General features: G+C 36.4%; 1 protein-coding gene across 1 annotated transcript in view; it reads left to right on the top strand.

Annotated features, from left to right (window-relative positions):
* The window catches only part of LOC150094593 (ankyrin repeat and BTB/POZ domain-containing protein 1-like), a 307,835-nt gene that overhangs the window by 249,451 nt on the left and 33,437 nt on the right, over positions 1-24,947 (top strand). Inside the window, exon 10 of the mRNA XM_090412059.1 lies at positions 11,627-11,791. Coding sequence (XP_090268185.1) covers positions 11,627-11,791 — 165 coding nt within the window. The remainder of the gene's footprint in view (positions 1-11,626; positions 11,792-24,947) is intronic.

The raw sequence follows: 24,947 nt of genomic DNA, 5'->3' as shown, positions 1-24,947 counted from the left end.
ATTACCAGCTGTATATATATATCACATTGATTGGTGGAACTGTCCTCTAGGAAATTGACAAAGCCAGAGACTTGGGAGTGTTAGTGGATAGGGAGTTAAAGTTTAGGGGGCACATAGTAAAAGTGGATAAAGCAGCTCATCAGATTACTTGGTTACGGAAGAATACTTTGATAAGCAGAGACAAGCAGGTTATTGTTCCTCTTTATCAAACCTTGATAAGACCCCATCTTGACTACCGTGCGCAGATCTGGGCACCAGGGTTTCTTGGTGATGAGGAGGTGGTGCTGAGGATCCAGAGGTGAGTGACCCAGGTAGTAACAGGTCTGTGGAATGAACCTTGCAAGCATTCCTAATCATCCTAGCTATCTTTGCATCATCAACAAATAGCTTTATGTCACATGTCAAATCTTTCCCAATGTCATTAATGTACAGATTGAATAACAATGGACCAAGGACTGATCCTTGAGGCACACCACTGGTTATCTTTAATTTTGTAGATTCACATTCTCGTATACGACTTTTTGATATCTGACAGTCGACCATTCTCTTATCCACGCTAATATTCTATAATCCAAATCCATATTCTCCAATTTATGCAACAGTCTTCCATGCTGTATTCTGTAAAAAGCCTTAACAAAATTCAACAGTATCATATTGTATCCATTCCTGTTGTCTAACTCACTGGTAACATAATTATAGAATGTGAACAAGTTGCTAAAACATGATCTTCCTTTAGTAAACCCATGTTCATTGCAAAGCAGAGATTCTCTGTCAACCCATTTCTGAATTCAAGCCCTAAACCAGCTTTTCCAAAATCTTTACTACCACTCCTGAGATACTGATTGGTTGATAGTTGGATGTTTTGGTCTTTGCACCACTCTTGTGCGATGTGATTACCATAGGTTCTTTCCACTACTGTAAAATCTTCCCTGTTCTGAGACTCAAAATATATAGCCTGGTGAAGGGAATAACCAGTTCTGCTAAACACTCTTTTAGCATCCATGCTGATATCCTGTCAGTTTCTATTGCAGAATTCTTATTCAGTTTGTGCAACAGCTCTAGTACTTCCTCCTTGTTCATGAGTTTCCTCATATGGTGAAGAGGTAGTGGTGAGTTCAATGTTACATATACCAGGTTGATATCTTTTAGCAAAATAGCTACTGATTAGCTGATATGGATATATATATAAATGGATACATCTTCTGATTCTATTACTAGACCTAGCACTTTCAAAACCCCTGGTCCCCTCTATAACATATTGTTTCAGGTACTTATTCCTTAGCAACTGTATAAATTCCACTTCCATCTTGCCATGCCCCCATTCCTTCTCAATCTATGTCTCTATAGTTGAAGTATCCCATAATAATTCTGCCTGCACTCATTGCACTAATCTGCGATACATAGCATCCACATCTTTATGTGCATCCAACAAGATATTTGGCTCTGTCAGCCTCTATCTCACACTAGAGAGGCCTAAAATGAATCATATCCCTTAGATCTAAAATCCTCTTTAATTTCTAATTTTGTTGGTGGTGGTTCTTGCTGTCATCAGCAATACTCCGATTTCTGTCCTATTCCCTATATCCTCTCTGAAAATACAATACTCTTTACATTCTATCCCTGTAACTGTATCATTTTCTTATTGAAAAAAACTTTCATGGCTTACACATATAACGAAAATTATGTAGAATTTTATTCAAAAAATCCTATATATTCATCCAACATTATGTGGACATTGTCAGGGAGAGAGAGAGAGAAACCATTAACTACATTCAAAACATGAATCACAATAATGACAACCTCATGTCTCAGTCACAGCTGAAGTATATGATATTACACTATTAGAGTTCAAAGAACAAGTGTAGAAAGTTGCATAGATAAAAAATAGTTTAAAATAATTATTACTTAAAAAAAAAACAACAACTTATGAACAATTAATAGTGATCACTTTCCAAAACTTGGATATTGGCATGCAGTCTGATCTGTTCAGGTTCAGATGATTTCATAGAGTTTCTCATGTTTCAAGGAAAAGACGATCGATTTGAACTTGCCGGAATGAAGTTTTGTCTGGTTCCAAAGAACTCTGTGCCTAGTGTCAGTAGTGTGAGAAACAACACTAGACTTGTCATATTCCAAACATGTAATATAGTCATGATGTTCTTGAATTGTAATCAAGGCAGAATAGTCAGTCTGTACAAAATAGCAAAGATGACATGAACAGGGTACTTGATAGACACCTGGTAGTAATGTATCTTCATAGATGGTAGGAAGGAAGACAGTTTCTGAGCTGATTTGAAGTAAGTGTATAGATTCAATTTACAAAGAATCTTTGTTCTGAGGTTCCTTTAAGGTTGGGTATTGAAACTTTTTTCAGATCAGATTGTAGTCTGGTAGAAGGATGATAATTATTAATTTTTTTAATGGTAGTTTTGTTTTATCCATTGTTTGTTGCATTCAAAATATTATTAATATTTATCATCATTCCACCAGACTACAATCTGATCTGAAAAGAAGTTCAATTCTCTCACTAAACAACATTTTTCTCCAAACAACTCCAAAATCATTCAAATAGTCCATCAGGCGCACGCGTGCACACACACACACACACACACACACACACACACACACACATATATATATATATATAAAAGTCTTTTTGTCCATCAAATTCACTCTATACATCTATAAAGTGCACACCATTCCTCCTGCACAATCTTCTCATTGACTCATTAGGAATTATGGCTCTTCTTCTAAAATTTGTTCTGTCATACTGAGGCAGTAGACACAATCTTTACTTCTTACTCTTAATTTTTGCTTCTTTCAGTAACTCCTTTGTATCTTCTCTCATTGTATATTTCTCCTCTTTGAAATTGTTTGTTCCTGCCAAAACAGTCAAATTTTTCACTTCCCCTTCTGTAAATTAACTGCTTCACTAACATCCTTGATCTTTCATCACTTTCTCATTAAGGATACCTCTTATCATCAAATCTCTATACAATACCTTCTCCTTGTTTCCAGTTTCTTGCACTTTCGTACATTTCCCATTTACTTTTTCTTTCGTTCTCCCACCTGCTGTACCGCACGAGGCGCACTCTAGCTCCCGTTTTGTTCTGTGAAGTGAAGGAGACCATATAAGTATACTAGTTCACTCTCCTTACTGTCACCACATCATCCACATTACTTTCAGCCAGTGCTTTCATGGTCTCATCTACATTTCATGCACCAGCATCTACTACTTTCACATTCTCCAGAACACTTTTGCTATCTTTCCTTACATCATTAATATTCATCACTGCATTTTCCAACTTTCCTCATGATTTGCATTTCTTGCACTCACACACACAAAACATTTACGATGCGCTCTCTCTCTCTCTCTCCACTCTTACTTTCACACTATAACCCATTCACTCTGCGGGAACAAACAATTCAAAAGGGAAGAAATATGCAATGAGAGAAGGTATGAAAGAGTTATTGAAAGAAACAAAAATTAAGAGTAAGGAAGTAAATTGATCACATTGTACAAAATTCCTGATGCTAAACTTGGTGAACAATGAAGCTTTGGCTATCATGAAAAAATGCTTTTTAAACAGCTCCAAATTGGTGAACAGTACTTTGCAACTGGGAAGACTTGAGCCAGGGCTGCTGTTCTAAGAGTCGGGGCATTTCAACCTTAAGTTGTGCCTGTGAGCTTGTTTATGATTATGTTCCTAGCAGATATCTTTATTATTATTATTACATGACAGCCGCAGGCAGTGCAAGGACTCATCATGGGAGGGCGCACTACTCTACTTCACTAAATACATCTCATCCTCTCTGCTACTACTCAACCCTCCAACTATGACACTACTACCATCAACACCATCTATTGCCCATCATCACCAACAGTATTTTTTGTCTGTAAATTGTGTGTGTTCTGAAGACCATTTTGTCTGTACGCAGGATGAAAAACCCAAGTATATGGGAGAAAAAATACCTACTCTCACCGTATGAGAACTTAGTTTTTTCCAAATATTTCAGTATGTTAGATTATAGCCAGTTGTGATACCAAGAGACCAAGGGTTACTTTCATGGATTAAAGTTCTGTAGCAGAAGTTTTATTTTTAGTTTTGTATGAGTCTGATGGTTATTTAAAAGAAAAGCTGGAACAACATTTTTGCTGGGGTTAGGAGATAGTCCCCAGCTTTAAAAGTAATTCTTCAAATATGCTCAGATCTTTGCTCAGTGTTTCCCCAGGGCTGTGAAAGGTACTGTTTTGGGTGGCAATTGCTATGTCATCAGCACAGATAAACTTTTGACGAGTTGTTGGAAGGATGACACTGGTTTACAGGTTGAACAGAGCTGTGGCAAGGACAGATCCATGTGGCAATCCATCAATCCGTCCTGCAGAATAAATGTCCTGCTTTTTTGTGAATTCAGACAAACTTTTATTTTCCTATTGGACAGCATTTGTTCTAGTAATTTTAGAGGGTTTTTTATTGTTGTTGCACTTGATTATTTTGGCTGTTTTATACAGTAAACCTTTCTTCCATATGATATAATAAGCTGAAGTTAGGTCTATAAAGACAGTACCTGCCTTTAAATCCTTTTGGTATCCAGCCTTTGTATGGGTTGTCAGAGCTAGGACCTGATCATAGCAGTTGCTGCCAGTTCTAAACCCAGCTTGTTCATTGGGTAAGATGGTTTCTATTTCTGGAGAAATTCTAGAGAGGATGATACTTTGAAAAACGTTTGTAAGGAGTGCAGAGCAATGCTATAGGGCATTAGTTATTAGGATCATTAGTTGACTTATTGGGTTTTGCTAAGGCTATTTTCTTCGATTTATCATATCATTTCAAGTGGTTATATTATATTAAATTTATAATATATATAGTGTTACCTTTCTGTATGTTCCATTATCACTTGCATTACATAACAAGCATCACTATTGTATGATGCTATCATTTGTACCACTTATTCAGTCTTAATAATGAGCATCTCTGTAGTGCATTTGGAAGAACTACAGTACGTAGTGCCCTTTGAATGATAAAGGCCTAAGTTCAATTCTCATCATGATGAGAGGAATCTTTATTTGGGTGTTTTCAATTGAAGATGAGTTAGCCAATCTCATACGGAGGTAGCAGGGTTTTTTCTCCCTGAAACTCGGGTTTTTCATCCCGCATACAAATCGGCCTTGAGAACACTCGCAATTTACAGGCAAAAAAATAATAATAATGGTGATGGTGGGCAGTAGATGGCATTGGTATAAGTGATGGTGGTAGTGGCGGTTTGCTGTAGTTGGTGGATTAAGTGGTGGAGATGGAGTGTTTTAGAGTAGGTGATGGTGGGTTGATGAGTTCTTTGGACTCCTTGGAGGTGTCACATAATAATAATAATAATACATTTGATAAAATTTGAATTTGATTCATGCCAAAGTTTTGGGAGTCATTGATCATTTATTATTGACAATAAAAAATTAGACAGCCAGAATGCTCTTAGGCTAAGGTGAGTAAGAAAGTCTGGAAGGATGTCATCAACATTAGGAGCTTTACCTGTTTTAGATAGTTTGGATGCTGCATCAATTTCATCTAGAGTTACTGACATTGGAGTTTGCTATAGATGAAGGACATGATAAGGAAATTCTTCTGTAAAGATGATGGTTCTTTTATTTGATGTCTGTGGAAAGTTTGGTTTTAGCTTTATGTACTAAAATGATTGCAATACTATTCTAAATGAAAGTACACTCTAATAGTGTACTTTCATTTAGCTCTGTTTGGAGTGCTGTTGCCTCCCAGTTGATGGAACAGTGACCAAGCCTTGCATTTTGATCTGGGGAAAGGTGAGGTTGTTCATTTCTTCATGCCCAGAGAACTTTCCTACGATTATCCAAAGACCTTAAGATGACAGAAGCAATGTCTGGATGGTTCTGCTGTTCATACTCAAAGAGAAGAATACTACTTCCAGTTGACCAGCATGGTGCGTAGATTTTTCTGAATCCTCTTTGGATGTGTTTCTTACCAGATATCATGAGAAGTTTAATGAATCTTTCATAGTTATCAACTCTAGGTAGAATTGTGTTGACATTGTTTGCAATGAATTCAATAAATTTTGGCCAGTTAGTAATTAGGTCTGTGCTGGCTGTGAGAAAATTGAGACAGTACTTGATAGGTTGAGATGAGAGACGTTCCTTCCATATCAGTGGTGGTAAAACAGAGGTCAGGGGTTGTTCTGATCCTCATCTTCCAGATTTGAAGGTTCTGGGTTGCTTGCTGTCATATAGGAGGTTGAGGCTGTTTGTTAACATCCAGTCTGTTAGTTGCTGGCCTAGATTGTTGTCGTTATTGTATCTCCATAATGTACTGTGTGAGTTGAAATCTTCAAGGATGATGCCACGATGGGCTGACTGAAGAAGTGTGGGACTTGGAAGGTCAAGTCTCATACAGAGGGTTTTTTCTCCCTGAAACTCTGGATTTTCATCCCACATACAAATCAGCCTTGAGAATGCAGCAATTTACAGACAAAAAAATAATAATTGTGGTGGTGGGCAGTAGATGGTATTGGTGTAGGCGATGATGGTAGAGGAGCTTATATACATTGTAGATTGAAAAGTCGTGTAGCCAGATACCAATGAAAAAGTCACTTTGTGAAGTGTTCAGAGATTCTTTCCAGATTTGTTTTTTCAAGATAACTAGTCATGTCTTTCATCAGGTTTATCAGTGAAAGAATGTAGCCAGGAATGGTAAGTTTCCTTGTGGAGTGTGGTGAATTTCTTGTAGAGCAACAGTGTCTACTTCGTGCCTGGTAAGGATATGATTTAGAACCTCTGACTTTGATCTAACGTAGTCAATGAGATTTTTCTCATTGACTATGTTATTGTAGATTGTGATGTTTTCTCCGTGGTGCAGGACACCAGAGTGTACCGAGGATTTGAAATTGAAAGTGATCACCATTTAGTCTTGAGCAGAATAAATTTGAATTTCATATTGAAAAGAAGAACATGTAAGAAAGTTTTAAAGTGAATAAAAGTTGAGCAGCTCTCAGATATGAACTGTAGACTAAAATACACAAAGATTATTCAAGAAAAAAAATATGAAAGAGTTTGAGAACAGGAACCAAACCTTGGAGATTCAGTGGCAAGCCCTAAAGAAAATACATTGATTCAACCAGAGAGGCATGTCGTGAGGTTGTCTGCAAGGATAGAAAAATCGGAACTCCATGGTGGACACAAAAAGTAAAGAGGCAGTGAAGGAAAAAAGAAAGCATATCAAAAGTTCTGGCAAATAAGTCAGCTTGTGCTCTTAGAGAATACAGAGACAAATGTAAGAAAGCTAAACACTCTGTAAAACTAGCTAAACAAAAGTCATGGGAAGGCTTTGGTAAGAACATAGAAAATAAATATCAAGAAGGTAGCAAGATATTGTGGAGGTTGTTGAAGATGCTCAGAAATGGAGGAAAGAGTGCTGTAAAAGGAATTAGAAATGATAAAGGTGGCATGAAAACGGGAGAAAAAGATATCCTTGAAGTATGGAGTAATTACTTTGAAAATTTGCTAAATGAAACAAGCAGTGATAGCACAGTGGTAAAAAACACTCAACAGGCATACAGTCAGGAATACATATTCATACTTGAAGTAGAAAAAGCAATCAAAAGTCTGAAATGTGGAAAGGCAGCAGGAGTAGATGATATTCAACCAGAAATGCTCAAATATGGAGATATAAAAGTCTTACAGTGGCTGCAATGCATAGTTCAGAATACCTGGACAAAGGGACAAATTTTGGATTATTGGAGTAGAGCTCATAGTACCCATATATAAAAAGGAAAATAAAACTGAGTGTGAGAATTACAGAGGTATTTCTCTACTGAGTGTTCCTGGCAAGATTTACGCAAGTATACCTGAGAAACAGTTGAAAAGGATTGTGGAAGAAAAGCTTGCTGAAGAACAACCTGAATTCAGGCCAAATAGAAGCTGTCAGGATCAGATTTTCACTTTACAACAAATAGTTGAGAAGTCATGGGAATATAACTAAGATCTGTATTTTAGTTCTGTAGATCTGGACAAGGTGCCAAGAGAGAAAATATTCAAAACGCTACATCAATGGGGCATTATATCAAGCAATACTTAGTCTTTATTTAAGTTGTAAGTCAATAGTTAGAATTAAAGGAAGTACAGGAAGATGGTTTAATGTTAAATCTGCTGTCAGACAATGATGTACATTATCCCCTCTGTTATTTATTATCTATATGGATCACATTATGAAGGAAAATGGTATTAAATCTGATATCAGAATTGGAGATTAATTTATCCAAGTGTAAGCAAACAAAGTTTGTACCTGAAAATATCTTCGGGTCCACCTTTGCTCCACCTTACCTCAGTCCTGAAGTTATTTTCGGACGCAAACTTTGTTTGCTTACACTTGGATAAAGGATTAAACTAAATTTATTATAGTCTAACCAAGTGCAAAATAAACTTCGAAGAGCTAATAACAGGTGGTATAGTCACTTAAACAGAATGGGAGAGGAAGGATTAGCGAAGGAAGTGTTCTTTGCCAGATTGGCAGGAAAAAGATCCAGAGGAAGACCAAGGTATAAGTGGATTGATACAGTAAAAAGTGTTCTTAGAAGACAGAAATATAAGATCTGATAATGTTGGAGTTAGGTTAGTCTTGATGGGTAATAGACTGATTTGGAGTAAAATTGTAGATAGGAAGTTAGTAATGATGTAAATTTTTCATGTAGTACTATCGTGTCCTGTACACCCTTGAGGGTACATGGCAGGAATTTGATGATGATTTTGATCTAGTAAATCCCTCAGTGTTCAATGGAAGGATAGTTAGGCAATTCCCAGTGTTCTTACTTAATGGTGTTCGTTCATGTTTAAGGTGACTGAAATGATTTGGGGACTCTAGTGGACTTTTCAAACATAGCCCTCTGCCAAAGCTATAGATGCAACCTTGTTGACTCAGGCAACATTTGAGCTGGTGTATGTTTACTTTGTTTGATATAGTGTGCTCATGTTTTTGTAATGTCCAGGATACCATTGTTGGCAAATGCCTGGTGTGAGGTATTAGTCAGTAGTTGCTACTTCCTAGCTGGGGGGTCAGTGCTGGCTACCAATAATCCTGAAATAGAGGCCTGTGCAGCCACACCTTACCTGGTGGTGGACAGTAACTGTGGTTGATCTTCCCCAGCAGCATGTTTATTTAATGGTGGCATAGGATGCCATGTCACATTGTTATATTGTAGAGGTCTATGGCATTTTGGTTTGAGAGTCCTTATTACCAAGGGCTCTCAAACCAAAGGACACTCCACCACCCGTGATGGCAGTGCTGCTGCTGGTCTCAAAGCGCTTATTTGTCATGTTACCGTGCTTTTCTCACGGCTGCCCTCCATATCTGGAGGGTGATTCCCTCTCTAACTGATTCACCATTTGTAACTTGTCAATTTGCACAAGACTTTTTTTTTTTTACCCCATGCAGAAATATGTGAAATACCATACTACAGGATTTAGAATTTTCTTTTAAAAATGAATCAAAAAGTAATTTTATAAAAGTAACTGACTGCAGTATTCTGCTTTTGTATATAATGTTTGAGTTACTTTTGACTGCCATAGGATATGGAAATAAGAACATATTGTATTTCGATAAAATGGAACAGATTAGTAACGAGCAAGGCTTTTCTTGGATTTTGTCGAAATAAATTCTGAAAAGTAAACAAATCATTTCTTTGTTCTGGTAAAAGAATAAGATAGGATGTGAGGTTGAAAATTCTTAGAATAATATCTTTCATCAGTTATTTTGAAATATGCTGTTAGGAAAGTAATATGCCTACTTTGTTTTGTTTTATGTCTGTATAGTATGAGGAGGAGAGGAGGCATTATTCACTATACACAGTTTTCTGAAAAGGTAAACTTCTAAGGAAGTGAAAACCCTGTTGTTATTTTGAAATATATTAAAAAATAACAAAAACAATTAATGTATCCTTTTCAAAAAAGGAGGTCTAGGAATTATCTTAATTATGATTATTTATACATCCAGAAAACAATATCGTTTTCCTCTCTTATGGCTTTGATTTCATTAGTAAGTGCACATCACATTTTATTCCATGCCCACCTCCACAAACACAAATCTCAAGACAGTTTGTCATGTCATGTTCTGCTCCATATTGTTCAGCTCTGTATTCTGTCCAAATACAGGATTGGGTTGAAGGAAAGAGCATTTTTTACGATGGTCAGCATGAATTTGTAAAGGGTAGGTCCTGTTTTAGTAATTTACTTGCATAATATGATAAGGTGACAAGCGTGTTAGATAAGGGAGAATCATATACAGCGATATTCGTAGACTTTGCAAAAGCATTTGATAGATTTCCACATGATAAGTTGGTGTACAAGCTGCAGAGGATGGGAATAGATGGTATATTGGTTGAGATTGGCTCTCTGAACAATACCAGCAGGGTGTGTGTGATGGAGCAGTGTCTCAAAAAAGGAGGGTAACCAGTGGTATGCCCCAAGGTTCTGTTCTTGGACCTCTGCTGTTTAACTTGTTTGTAAACGATATATCATGTGGACTGACTGGGGATCTTCAGTTATTTGCTGATGATGCAAAGTTGGGAAGAATTATAAGTAGCACTGCTGATGTTAATTCTCTTCAGGAAGATTTGAATAGACTTTTTACTTGGACAAAAGAGCAGGGTTGTAGTTTCAATATCAATAATTCCAAGATGTTGCATTTTGGAGTGCACAAATATAAGGCTGTGTGCTATATCGATGGTGCCATACTGCAAGAAGTGGATGAGATTAGAGTGGGAGTGATGGTTCACAGTAGACTGAAGTTTAGAGGACAATTTGCTAGTGTCGCAAAGGTTGCACATCGTAGTGCTGCTATGATAAGAAGTACTCTAACATGCAAGAATAAGGAACTGGTTGTGCCACTGTAAGGCACTGGTCAGACGACACTTGGATTATTGTGCTCTCAGATTTGATCACCTGGTTTTCAATTTGATGTGGAGACATTGGAGAGAGTCCAGAGACAATATCAGGAGTTTTGAATGGTGGCTATGGAGAGAGAGGTTGAAGAAATGTGGATTGCAGAGTTTGGTGGATAGGAGAAAGAGAGGTGATATGATAGAGACATTTAAGTTAGTGAGAGGATTTTATCAGATTAATCTAGAGCGGATTATAAAAAAAGTAGACGGTGAGAGGGGAAGAATCAGAGGCCATTCCTGAAGTTATGTAAAAGTGTGGTGAAGAAGGGTATGAGGAGTAAATTTTTTGCATGTAGAATTGTCAATAAATGGAATGCATTACCAGAATGTGTCATTAATTCAAGGAATGTTAAGGATTTTAAAATTCTATATGATAAATATGTTGTCAGTTGAATGAACCTCTCACGATGAGTCTACTGACTCTATGGAGGGTGTAATAATAATTTGTTTCTGCCTAGTGGAACATCATGTTAAATGTTTTGAAAGTGCATGCATACAAGATAATATTTCCTACCTGTTACTAGTCCCATATTTTACCAAGTATTTTGTTTGCATCATGAACTCCTTTTTCCCTCTCTCTCTTGGTATGCATGTGTGTGCATACTGTGTGTGTGTGCGTGCATATACTTAATTATGTCTTAGCTACATTTACTATTGCTTTGACTTACAGGTGTTCTTTTGTGGTAGAAGTGATTTTTTTAAAGCCCTATTAGCTGATCATTTCTGTGAGACAAAATTGGTAGGAGAAAAAGATATACCTGTTTTTACTCTTCATGATGTATCAGTAGATGTATTTGTATGTATCCTTCATTATATTTATCGCAACGCAACAGAGGTAGGTCAAGTAAGTTATGTATATATATATATATATATATATATATATATATTAGTGTTGTTGTAATCTCATTTTCTTGCTGAAATTGCTATAAATATATTTATGACATGTTCATACCATCAGAATATAGCGAATATGTATTTCATGAACTCTTACTAGAACAAAGAATTAAAACACCATATCAACAAGAATAAAAGAATGCTTTAACAAAATCAGATTTGATGAAAATACAGAATTGAAGAAGAGACAACAGTTGGAAATAAAAGGAAGAAGGGGACACATTGTTACTCAAAAGAGCAGCTATTGAAAAGTTAAATGCACAGAAGAAAACAAGTAAAATAAACTTTTGGAAACATATCTACAAGATAATGCTAAAAAAAATAAAAGTATAAGAGATATAAAAGTTTAAGAAAGGAAATTGGTAACAAAATCTATGAAAAAGGAATTTTAGGCTATCTATCCAATATTAGAAATAGATTGAACATGACTTTTGTACACAGAAACAAATATGAAGATGAAACCAGAGAACTAAATTATACGAATATATAAACATACCCTTAGTTGAACAAAATGCTTTAAAAACAAAAAATAAATAAATAAAATTTTACTAAATTGTATGAAGATGAAGACATAACATTCCTGAACATTGTAAAGATTACAAAGGAAAAGTTTAGAAATAATATCATAACAAATAGAAAACATTTTAGGAAAAATTCTAAATAGAAATTAGACATAATGGATAAAATACAAAATGAGCTGTTAAAATATCTAGAAAGAGAAATAATGTTTATTAATATATTCATTAATATATATTTACTGTTTCATACTATTAAAAAAGCATTTAAAAAAAAAAAAAAAATATATATATATATATATATATAGAACCAATTTTTAAAAATTAATATAAAACAGATCCAAATAATTATAGGGGGATTAATCTTTTGCATTGTAGCAGCAAGAGAAAGAGCGATTATGAAAGGATAAAATTTATTCTGAAAACTCAAGAAAATTGACACTGTAGAACTCTCAAACAATAACATTTTCCACAAGATGGCAGCACTTGTCAGTATTTCATCAGATACAATTTGTAATTAGTGATAGTCTTTTGCCAGCTATCTCTGATTGGCTACTGGTGGAGATTGAACTATCCCTTCAGCCTCCAAAAGTTAGATAGGGCTAAAATGGCAATAATTATATTCCCTATAAGAGAATAAAAGGAGTTAACTGATTGGTTATATTTTTTTAAATTAATCCACAGGTAGGAAAGTTACAGAAGCAGAAAAAATAGTTGTATGATCACTTTAGGGATGCTTAAGGGTCAAAGCTGTATAACTGAGAGGAGACCTCCACATAGCCTTTCAAGGAATGCAGAGAACCGACCAGGGCTTCTGACCTAATGTCCAATCTCACCTTCTCGTGGTGCACCCTGTTGGGTATCTACTTTGATACTGAACGAACGAGGATGGGCTGGCAATTTGGGATTTAGCCAACCAAATTGTATTCTTAAAATTCTTATTGGTTGTCCGCGCGGTTAGCCTAGTGGCTTTGCGCTTCGCAACCATATGCCTGGGGAAGGAGTGTCCTAGGTTCGATTCCCGTCCACGACGTGAGGAGCTTAAGGATCTTCCTCAGCCATAGCCAAGTTAGCCGGTCTTGGGCGTGGGCAGCAGGGTTTTTTCCGCCAGTTTATCTGGGGTTTTTCATCCCGCAAGCAGGCAAACCGGCCCCGTGAACACACAGGTTACAGTCATAAATACTTACGGCAAGGAAGGCAACGGGAAACCACCTTGCTCATAATCATCTCTCCCTAGAATGGTAGCATATAGCTACCCTCCCGCGGCCGTATGGCAGATGGGAACCAGAAGAAGAATTGGTTAAACCAAAATAAATAATGATGGTACAACATGACAAAATTTCATGCCGGCTGGGGCGTCGCCCGGTTAAACAAGGTCCCCATTGTTTTCGCCAGGGAACCAGGGCGAACAGAGAAAAGTCAGCTACTGGAACAAATCTGAAAACAAACCCCAACTCAACATCACCAGAGTTAAAGATCGGTACTATCAACATAAGAAGCCTGAATGGCAAAGAAATGGAGCTAGCTGAGGAATTAGATAAGTACCAGATCGACATAATAGGGGTGACTGAAACAAAAAAGACCAAAACTGATGAGATCTTTCTGAGCAATAAATACAAAATGTTATATTCAGGCAATGACAATCAAGGAAAAGAAGGAATAGCCATAGTATTCAACACAAAATACGAGACTAATCTTCTTGAATGGCAGTCAGTCTCAAGTAGAGTAATGTGGGCAAATATGAGAATGGGGAACTGGACAATGAGACTTATTTGTGCCTATGGTCCCAAAGAAGGTTCTACTAAGGTAGAAGTGGAGGAATTTTTTGATGCTTTAGAAAAAGCAGCTGACACAATGAAAAAGGAAAAGTTGGTCCTTGTTGGGGATCTAAATAGCAGAGTAGGAAATGATTGTGAGACATACAAAAATATTTTGGGAAAATTTGGAGAAAAGAGCAAAGCTAATAATAATGGCAAATATCTGATGGATTTTTGCTCAGGACATGGACTGGTTATTACTAACACCATGTTCCAACATAAAAATGTGCACAAATTCACATGGAAAGAAGAGGCAAGGAATAGGAAAAGTCTCATTGACTATGTTATTGTTGATAGTGATGTTTTCTCCCTGGTGCAGGACACCAGAGTGTACAGAGGATTTGAAATTGGAAGTGATCACTATTTAGTCTTGAGCAGGATAAAATTGAATTTCACATTGAAAAGAATAACATGTAAGAAAGTTTTAACTATCAATAAAATTAACAAAAATGATGACACTAGATCTAAACCTTTGGGAAGTTTGTTTTCTGATAGAATTAATTTCTGAAGAAGATGCCTCTGCTTTGTTTTATATAAAATAAAAGGATGGAACATAAGAAGTGTGCATCAAGAAAAACTGGAATTAGTAAAGAAAGAAATGAGAGGAACTCAAGATTTTGGAAATTAGTGAACTTAGATGGACAGGAATGGGTCACTTTGAGATTGATGATTTCAGGATTTAGTACTCTGGACATGAAAGTTTTGATTAAATGAAGTGGCATTTGTAGTTAGAAAAGAATATATTAGAAGAAGAATAAACCAACCAATATAATATATTGTTGAAAATCTCATCATATCAAAGTGCATAACTTTAAACTTATTGAATTCATTGGCATTGTCATTTGCCCTCAGGCTACTAAAGGGCTGTCAATGCACAATGTATAGCCTCTTGCACCTTCCACCGGTATAGCCTGTTTTCACAAACGAGGCTCTAGCGAGCATTTCCGTCAAAACTCCCATGAATTTCTTGAGTTTTTGAGTGACAACAACCTCAGACAGTATAGTATGTAACAGATGACACATGAAGATTGAAGGTCTTGGATTTGATCATCTCATCTCATCAGAGGATGTTATTATAAATGAGGTGTCAAATCTCCCTTCAGTTGCTGAGAATGATAATGAAGCGATTACCTAGGTGGCTGCCAGCCATGTGAGGAAAGAATATATGTGAAACCACAAGGCCGGTGTTACAAAAAGCTTGGAACACAGCTTGCTGCTGTAACATGAAATGAGGAGTTGGGTGGGAAAGAGATCGATGCTGCTCAGATACTATTCAAGAACTATCTGTTACAAGCAATGTCAAAATGTATTCCAAGCATCAGAAGGTTAAATAAGGTAGGTGTGAAATGGATGAAGGAAGAAATTAAGCATGCAATATGTCAAAAGAAGGCATTATGGAGACAACATAAGATGAGTGGTAATAATCAATTCCATAAGGTGTATAAAGAAGGACAAGGATGGTGACTTAATGCTAAATAAAAACAGTTAATTAAAGGTCTTTCATTCTTGTGAATGTGATATCATGGAGAGTTTGAGATTAGGAGGAGAGACTATGACTCTGAGTGAGCAAGAAGTATATGTGGAGTTGAGTGAACTAAATGGTATTAAGGCTGTGGAACTTGATGATATATATCACCATGTATTTGGAGGGAAGGTGCTGAGTTGACATCTCCCTTTGCATGTTTGTTGAATATGAATCTTACACTGGGTCAAGTTCTAAAGGGGTGGAAAGAAGGCAAGATTGAATCACTTCATAAGGAAGGTGACAGTACTGAGGCATTAAAGTATTGGAGAGATCAGAACTAGGATCCAGAACTGGATTGACAACAGTGTTATTATCTTTGATGAACATGATTGATTTGCTAAACTAAGGTAATTTTTTAGTAATACTTATTACAATAAGGTGACAGTTGCATTGGACAATGGAGATGGATACACAATAGTTGGCTTAGATTTTGCAAAGGCTTTTGATAGCTTACTGCATGACAAGTTGATAATCAAACTAGAGCAGATGAGGTTAGATAATAGACTAGTGCATTGGATTGGAGATTGGCTAGCTGATAGACATCAGCGAGTTGTATATGGGGAAACAATATCCTGTAAGAGAAAAGTCACTTGTGGTGTGCCTCGGGAGTCTGTTTTAGCATGATTCCTGTTTAATTTGTATATTAATGATACTGGAGAATATTTGAATGCAGATATTCAGCTGTTTGCATAATATGCAAAATCGGGTCAAGTTCCAAAGAACAATGACGAGTAGAACAGATGGTGTGGCCTTACAAGACTTGATTAGACTAGTGAGTGAATGGGCATGGAAATTGGAATGCCAATTCAATGATGTGAAGTGTAAGGTTATAAAATTTGGAAACCAAATATGGGGATGTAGAGTTCATGCTTGGTGAGGATATATTGTTAGAGTTGGAAGAAATAAGAGATGTTGTGCTGATGGCAAATAAGCATCTAAAATTTACAGGACACACTGCAAAAATTGTAAGGACAACACAATGAATCCTGGCAATGATGCTGAAGACACTGGCTTGCAGAAGTAAGGAGATTCTGGTTCCATTTTATATGGTGATAATTAAGCCACATATAATGTGCATAGATTTGGTTTCAAAATTTGGTTTTCAAAAGGATGAAGATATATTGGAAAGGGTTTAGAAGTGATTGACTAAGGTAGTTTTGGGTCTCTGGAATGTTGAGTATGAAGAAAGGTTGAGAAGATGCAATTTGCAGAGTCTATTGGATAGGAAGAAGGGGGGGGGGGCTGATATGATAAAGATGCACAAGTTGGTAAGGGGTTGTTATAGGATTAACGTTGAAGTTTTACATAAATTGGTGGGAGATGATGCTAGAACAACAGATCATCCATGGAAGTTGTATGAGTAGGATGTGAGCAAAGGAGTGAGAAGCAGGTTTTTTGCATAGAGAGTTGTAAATGAATGAAATGCATTGCCAAGAGTGTGGCATCTGCAGAGAATTTGAATTTATTAAGTCACAGTATGATGAGTTGTGTGTATACAAAAGGACCTACTGCAATGAGTCTTTGACTCCTCCATGGGATCTTGAGATAAATAATAATTGTAATGTGTATTCTGGAATTGCTTTGTTTTGTTAATGTCTGTTATTATTTCTTCTTTTATCTAGTTTTCTTCAATATTTGTCATTATTTTAGTTTTTTCATAGTTATGTATAATCATACTTTATTTAGTTCATTCATCATTTCTTTTAGTTCTTGGAAGTTTTTTCACTTGGTTATGCTATAAATGAAAGATACCAAGAAATTATCTACTTGGTTTATTCCTTTATCCAAGTGTAAGCACACAAAGTTTGCACCTGAAGTATTTTCAGGACTGGGGCAACTCGTGTATTACCAAGTATATTTATTGCTGTAACAGCAAACAACAAAAGAGAACTAGAAGAATAAATTAAAGATACCAAGAAATTATATACTTGGTTCGATCCTTTATCCAAGTGTAAGCAACCAAAGTTTGTGCCTGAAGTATTTTCAGGACTGGGGCAACTCGTGCTAAAGGTCGTATGACTTCACATAACATGCCTTAGTATCCCATAATGCAAGGACATATATAATGCTATGCATTATGGGAAAGGTTAGTGGTAGCCAAAACCGTTCCTAACAAGGAATGGTTTCGACTACCACTGAAGAGATCTCGATAAAGGTCGAAACCAGTCTGGGTAGTGACCTAATGCAGAAAAATGTAAAGTCTTGAAGTTTGGGATACATTGATGGGAGGCTGCATACTTGATTGGAAGAGCTGTACTGCAGAAAGTAGGGGAGATAAGAGATCTAGGGGTGATGATTGATAGAAAACTAAAATTCAAGAAACATATTGCAAAGGTGGTGAAGGTAACCCACCTTTGCAATCCAGAGAATTGCTGCAATACTGAGAAGGACGCTGACCTGCAGAGATAAAAGAGTTATAATTCCAATGTATAAGATCCTGATCAGACCACATTTAGACTGTTGTTCTCAAATTTGGTCCCCAGAATTTGAAGGAGATAAATTAACTGTGGAAAGAGTACAGAGGCAGATAACAAAATGGTTCCAGGACTGTACAGTGTTAGTTATGAGGATCGGTTGAGGGAATGTGGACTACAGAGTTTGGTGGATAGAAGGAGGAGAGGTGATATGATTGAGACTTTTAAACTGTTGAGAGGTGGTTACAGTGTGGAGTTCTTTCACTTGGTTGAACAGCAGGAAGGAGTGATGACAAGGGGCCATCCTTCGAAGTTTCAAAAGGAAGCTGTGAGCAAGAGAGTGAAGAGTGGTTTCTTTGCATGGAGGGTGGTTGAGCAGTGGAATGCATTGCCTGATAGAGTGGTGAGAGCAAAAAATAGTCATTGAGTTCAAGGAGTGGCATGATAGACTTTGTGTTTCCTAGGAAGGACCTCCCACGATGAGTCTTTTGACTCTATGGAGGCCTGAAAAATAATAATAATAATAATATATGCTAATACTGCATTGAATAATTTCAGTGAGATAATATCTTTTTTGAATGAGTTGAGGAACCTTCATCTAGTCTCTTTCGACTAAGGTGAGTTAGCCGGACTCATATGGAGGTAGAGGGTTTTTCATCCCCTAGAACAGGCAAACTGGCCAGAAGAAACCACGCAATTTACAGACAAGAATACTTAGAGGCATAAGGGTAATCGCCTTATCCTCATATTGCAGTTAAAAAATCCAAGGATACTTGGAAGGCCATGAGCACTTAATTAGTGGCCAAAATTGTGGAAACCATTTGGAAAAAGTGTATTTCTGAGGTTTGATGACTCATGACACTGTTTTTTTTTTTATTAATACCATAAAATTATATATCAATGGAAAGATAATTTAATCAAGAATGTGATGCAATAACTTTTATGAAGAATTTTTTATTAGAACATCAGTTATAAAGAAGAAAAGTGAAACACATAGAAAAAATGAGATATACAAAAATTCTTACAATGTGAGTTAATACTTAGTTGGGTAACCTTTAGCATTAATTACAGCCTTACAATGCCTTCCCATGGAGTGAACCAAGTTTTTTAGTTCTGCAGCTGTTATAATGTGAAACCAAGATTGAATTCTTCCTAAATAGCTTAAGGAAATTACAACGTACAATAGAATATACATTAAAATAAATTTTAGTACACTTTCAATATTTCGGCAATGTTAGCAGTGGTCCAAGAACAGAGCCCTGCAGCTCTGTTCTTGGACCACTGCTTTTCAATTTGTTCATCAATGATATAGGAAAGGATTTGAGAGGAAGTGTTCACTTGTTTGCTGATGATGCAAAGTTGGGTAGAGCAATTGTGAGTGCACAGGATGTCAAAATTTTACAGGATGATTTGGATAGTTTGGAGGACTGGGCTAGGAAAAATGGATGTCATTTTAATGTGGCAAAGTGTAAGGTTTCACTTTGGGGTGAAAAGAATAGCAGCAGTATATCACATTGGTGGAACCATACTCCAGGAGATTGATGAGGCCAGGGATTTGGGAGTGTTGGTGGATAGGGAATTGAAGTTTAGGGGGCACATTGCAAAAGTGACTAAATCAGCTCATCAAATCACTTGGCTTCTGAAAAATACTTTAACATGCAGAGACAAACAAGTTGTTGTTCCTCTGTATCGAGCCTTGATAAGACCTCATCTGGACTACTGTGCCCAGTTATGGGCACCAGGGTTTCTTCGTGATGCGGAGGAAGTGGAGAGGATCCCGAGACAAGTGACCAAGATGATAGAAGGTCTGTGGAATGAACCTTATGAGAATAGGTTGAAGATTTGTGGGTTGCAGAGATTGGACGATAGGCAAAGGAGGGGTGATATGATTGAGACATTCAAATTACTGAAGGGCTTCTATAAGATTGATCCAGAAGACATTTTTGAAAATATGACTGGTGGTGGGAGGACTAGGGGCCATGCATGGAAGCTGGGCAAGAGCATAGTTGACAAGGGGGTTAGAGCTAGGTTTTTACTTGGAGAGTGGTGAATGAGTGGAATAAGCTTCCAGAGTCTGTTGTGGGTGCTACGACCATGAATGAGTTCAAGGCAAGGTATGATAGATACTGTGTCAATGTCGAATAGTTGTTCTTGACATGATGTTAGGGCCTCCCTCGATGAGTCTGTCGACTCCTTGGAGTTGCCTGGAACAATAATAATAATAACAATAATAATATTATCACAGGAACTTAAATACAAGACACGTGCATGCAAACACAACACACAGTAAATGAGGAAGCTATTCTTTCTCCTAAAAGTCAATCCTGATGGTGCCCCCCCTAGCGGGCAATGTTGGTATTCTTGGCCGATTGGGCTGAAGGTCTTTTGATGTAGGTTTCCCAAATTTGAGGCAGTCTCATGCACCCAAATTTGTTTAGGTTTGGATTGTTTCTTAGGGCTGAGGCTGATTCCATGAATAGCCTTTTGTATTTGAATTTACCACGGTGTATTATCGTGGCTTTCTTCCACCATATTCTATGGCGGGTATCCAGCACATGGTCTGCAAGACCAGAGTGGCTGTATTGGTGAAACCGGATGTAGTCCTTGTGTTCTGAAATTGAATTATTTTTCAATAATTCAACAAGATCGAATTATTGCTTTTATTAATTGGGTTTTATTGGTGGGTTAATTCTGACTAACAAGTTTCTTTAGTCGGCTCCATAGATTTTCGATTGGGTTAAGGTCTGGGCTATTCCCAGACCTTAACCCAATTCTTGAAAACAGGTTTTCAAGAATTGGGTTAAGGGTCAACAAGTTATCTTGAAAACACTTTTTGCACACAGCAGCAACATGACATTGAGCTGAATCCTGTTGAAATATAAATGCTTCATTATCTTGGAAAAGATCATGTGCTGAAGGCTTTTTTTTTAGTTTGGGCTCAAGTATTTCATTTATGTATTTTTGGGAATTTATATTCCCATTAATCACGCAAAATTCTGCCCACACCTTTTGATGTCATACAACCCCAGATCATAACACTAAGTGGATGTTTCACAGTAGGTGTAATGCAATCGGGATGCAAATCTTCTCCAATTCTTCTCCTTATATATTTTATGCCATCACTATCAAACAGGGAGATTTTGGTCTCATCACTCCAAATAACACTGTCCCATTGTTCCGCTGTCCAGTTAACATGGGTTTTAGCCCAGTTTAATCTTTTCAACCTTTGTTTGAGAGATAAAAATGGCTTTTTTCGTGGAATTTTAGCATTTAGACCAAATTCCTGCAGTCTGCGCCGAACAGTCCTTGCACTCAACTTCACATTGTATTGCGCCATTTCATCTTGTATACACCCAGATTGTCACGTAGGCACAGTCTCTCAATTCTTCTATCATCACTTGTTGTTGTGCACCTTTTCCTGCCTCTACCAGTCTGGTTTTGTAGTGACTGAGTCTCCTTATACCTCTTCAAAAATTTAGAAATGCCACCATTGATTAAGTTTCCACCAATTTTTCTTCTAATTTCTTCATAACTGTAGTCTTGTTCACTTAATAGTACTATTTTACATCACTTTCTGGGTGACCAGTCAACTCTTTGCACCATTTCTTTAATTTTATTACGTTTTACAAGCTCACTAAATGAAAGAACACAAACAAAACCAACTAACTTGATAGCAATCATTTAACACACTGACAAATGTCCTCCTCTCAGCTCCAATACATGACATCAATAGCTGAATCCTACTGTGACCTTATTGGGTCATTGCCAAAACGAGATGATACCTGATTGGCTCTCTAAACACTCATGCTCATTGGCTACATTGAAATGAAGGACAGCTACTTCATATCAACCTAAGCAAGTTGTGCTTCTTTTTTCTGGTTATTTGGCTATAACATTTCATAGAATACAGATAATTGAACAAACTTTGTTGCATTACATTCTTGATTAAATTATCTTTCCATTGATATATAATTTTATGGTATTACACCAAAAGAAAGTGGTGTTATGAGCCATCAAACCTCAAAAATACACTTTTTCCAAAAGGTTTCCACAATTTTGGCCACTAGTGTAAGTGCTTGTTAAAAGCCACTGATGGATGATGGAATATTTCCTTGGAATGCTTCTTTATTTATTATAAATGGGCAGCTTTGTTCATATATAAGGATACTAACAGTTGCTTTTTCCTGTATTTTGTGTATTAACTGTATATAATTTTGGTTTATTCCACATTTTTGCATTGCTATTAGGGCTGTCTGGTTTTCAGCTCAATCAAATGTTGTTTTTTATAGTCTATAAAATCAAAGTGCAATTATAAGATGTATTCTCTGCATTTTTTTTTTTAGTTGATTCAGTGTCTGCAAATGGTCAGTTGTGTTAAACTCCTTTCTGAATCCAGCTTATTCATTAAGCTGAACTTCATCTAATAATATGGTAATTCTATTTGTTATTATTTTTATAAACAATGTATATACATGAGACATCAAGCTTACAGGTCTCTAATTTTCATTCTTTTACTGGCTATCCTTTCTGAACAAGAGTATCATGATAGCATTGTTCTAGCTGTTAATGCATTTCTTTCTCTTTTAGGCATTTATTAAATAGACCTTTATAGTTCTTCTGTTAAAATTTCTCCTGCTGCTTTCATGACTTTTTTTTGTAAATCCATCTTTGCTGGCACTTTATTCTTTTTCATATCTTTTAGTGCTTGTTCTATTCCAAAATTTTGTATTTCTGGAATACTTTCTTATTTTTCCTTGTTCTTCTAGCTTCCATGTAATAGTATTCTCACCAGTGCTTGTGGTGTTATACAATTCTGAAAAATACTGTCTAGAACTTGCTACCAACCCTATCTTTGATATGTCTTTCATTTTCATCTCCTAGTGTTATTTCTTTTTTTTCCATATAGTGAGATTGTTTCATAGTGCTTTCATATTTATTCTCTTGAATTATTTTATCTTCTCTTTTCTTTTTATCATCTTTAATATTTTTTTCAAAATATACAATTTATGGTCCTCAAGATGAGCAACTACAGATCTTTCAGACTGCCTCAAAGTAAAACAAACCACAGGAGCAATGGATCTGGTAGAAACCTTGAAAGTTGGGTGGAGAAAGCTTATCTTTAGATGAAGAAAGGAAGGTAGAAATCTTCCTAATGAGATGAAAGGACATTCTAATATTAAGGTCTTAGAACTTTAGTATGCATTCAGAAATTCCTTTAATATACAGATGTGGAATCTGAGAGGTATCTTTAAGAGATCTAGAGACTGGTAACTTAAAGCTGTTAAAAGCTTTCTTCATAAAGAACTAATAAATCATTTTTCATAATGGGATTTGATATAACTCAATTCTGGGTGTAGAAGATTTTTAGTGGAACATATATTATGAGAATGATGTAATAAGGTCTTAATGACGCCAACCATTGACTGGGATAATGATAAGTAGCATGGATATAACAATCAATATATGTTTCTTTTTCTGGTTGATTATGAATTAATATATGTAAAAAAAAAAAAAAAGTTAGATAATTGTTTTTCTCCTCCTCCAAGGTCAATTGAATTCTAAGGATGAAGCATATTTATTTTTGAGACACATAGTTTCAAATATGATGGATAAGCCTTCCATATTGCAAAAATATCATCTACATATCCATACCATACCATATTGTAGGTTTAGGTGAAATGTGTTTAAAGAGATGATCTGTGAAATATTATTTAAGAGAAATTTGTGCCATAAGGTTTCTTCAATTCACACGATAACACAACGAAAGAAGTGAATAATGGATATTATTTCTGGGAAAACTCCCATGTTACTCCTCTTAACTAACTATTATATTTACGGCTATTTTGCCTGCTTCTGTTTAGGAGTGCCCCTGTTTAAATGTCATTGGCTTTTTTACTCATGGATTCTTAGGGCATTGTAGATGTATATTTACCAATAAATATATGTAGCATAAAGGAAGAAAAATTTACACATACCTTTTTCTGAGTGTTGTGGCTTTTCTTCTTTCTGTGATGTCCAAACTACTGTGTGTGTGTGGGGGGGGGCAACATGGGAGAATTAAATAGAAATGGAAAAAACCCGGGTTTTTTGAATAATATATATATATACACATATATATTATATTATTAGGGATGGCGGAGCATTTTTTTATATTTATATAGGGTGGGAAAGGGTGACGGAGTTGAAAACAGCAACTGATTTTTAGAGGGGGGGAAGGGGGTTGATGGGGTACGGTCCGTTTCGACTATGCTTGGTCTGAACACATGGATGAAGTGGATGCTATGTCAGGTCAGGTAGGTGCTTCTGCTTTTGAAGTGTTTGTGTTACCGCCTATTGGTCGGGGTTGTGACCTCAATTTTATGTTGTGAAGCTTCCAAACCTTGGAGATTATGTAGGGCCTGTGGACGTTGATAGAGTATCGGAAACAATAGCCATAAAAATGTGACGCGAACTCTATCAATGTCCACAGGCCCTACATAATCTCCAAGGTTTGGAAGCTTCACAACATAAAATTGAGGTCACAACCCCGACCAATAGGCGGTAACACAAACACTTCAAAAGCAGAAGCACCTACCTGACCTGACATAGCATCCACTTCATCCATGTGTTCAGACCATATAAATATAAAAAAATGCTCCACCCATCCCTAATAATATAATATATATGTGTGTATATATATATATATATATATATATATATATATATATATATTATTCAAAAAACCTGGGTTTTTTCCATTTCTATTTAATTCTCCCACATTGCCAACCCCCCCCCCCCCCACACACACACACACAGTAGTTTGGACATTGCAAAAAGAAAAAAAAAG

The sequence above is a fragment of the Typopeltis vanoorti genome, chromosome 22 (assembly GCF_054136105.1).
Source record: "Typopeltis vanoorti isolate ZY-2024b chromosome 22, IOZ_Tvanoo_1.0, whole genome shotgun sequence".
NCBI classification, from domain to species: domain Eukaryota; kingdom Metazoa; phylum Arthropoda; class Arachnida; order Uropygi; family Thelyphonidae; genus Typopeltis; species Typopeltis vanoorti.
The sequence above is the reverse complement of the archived record's forward strand: the minus strand, read 5'-3'. Positions and strand labels throughout refer to the sequence as shown.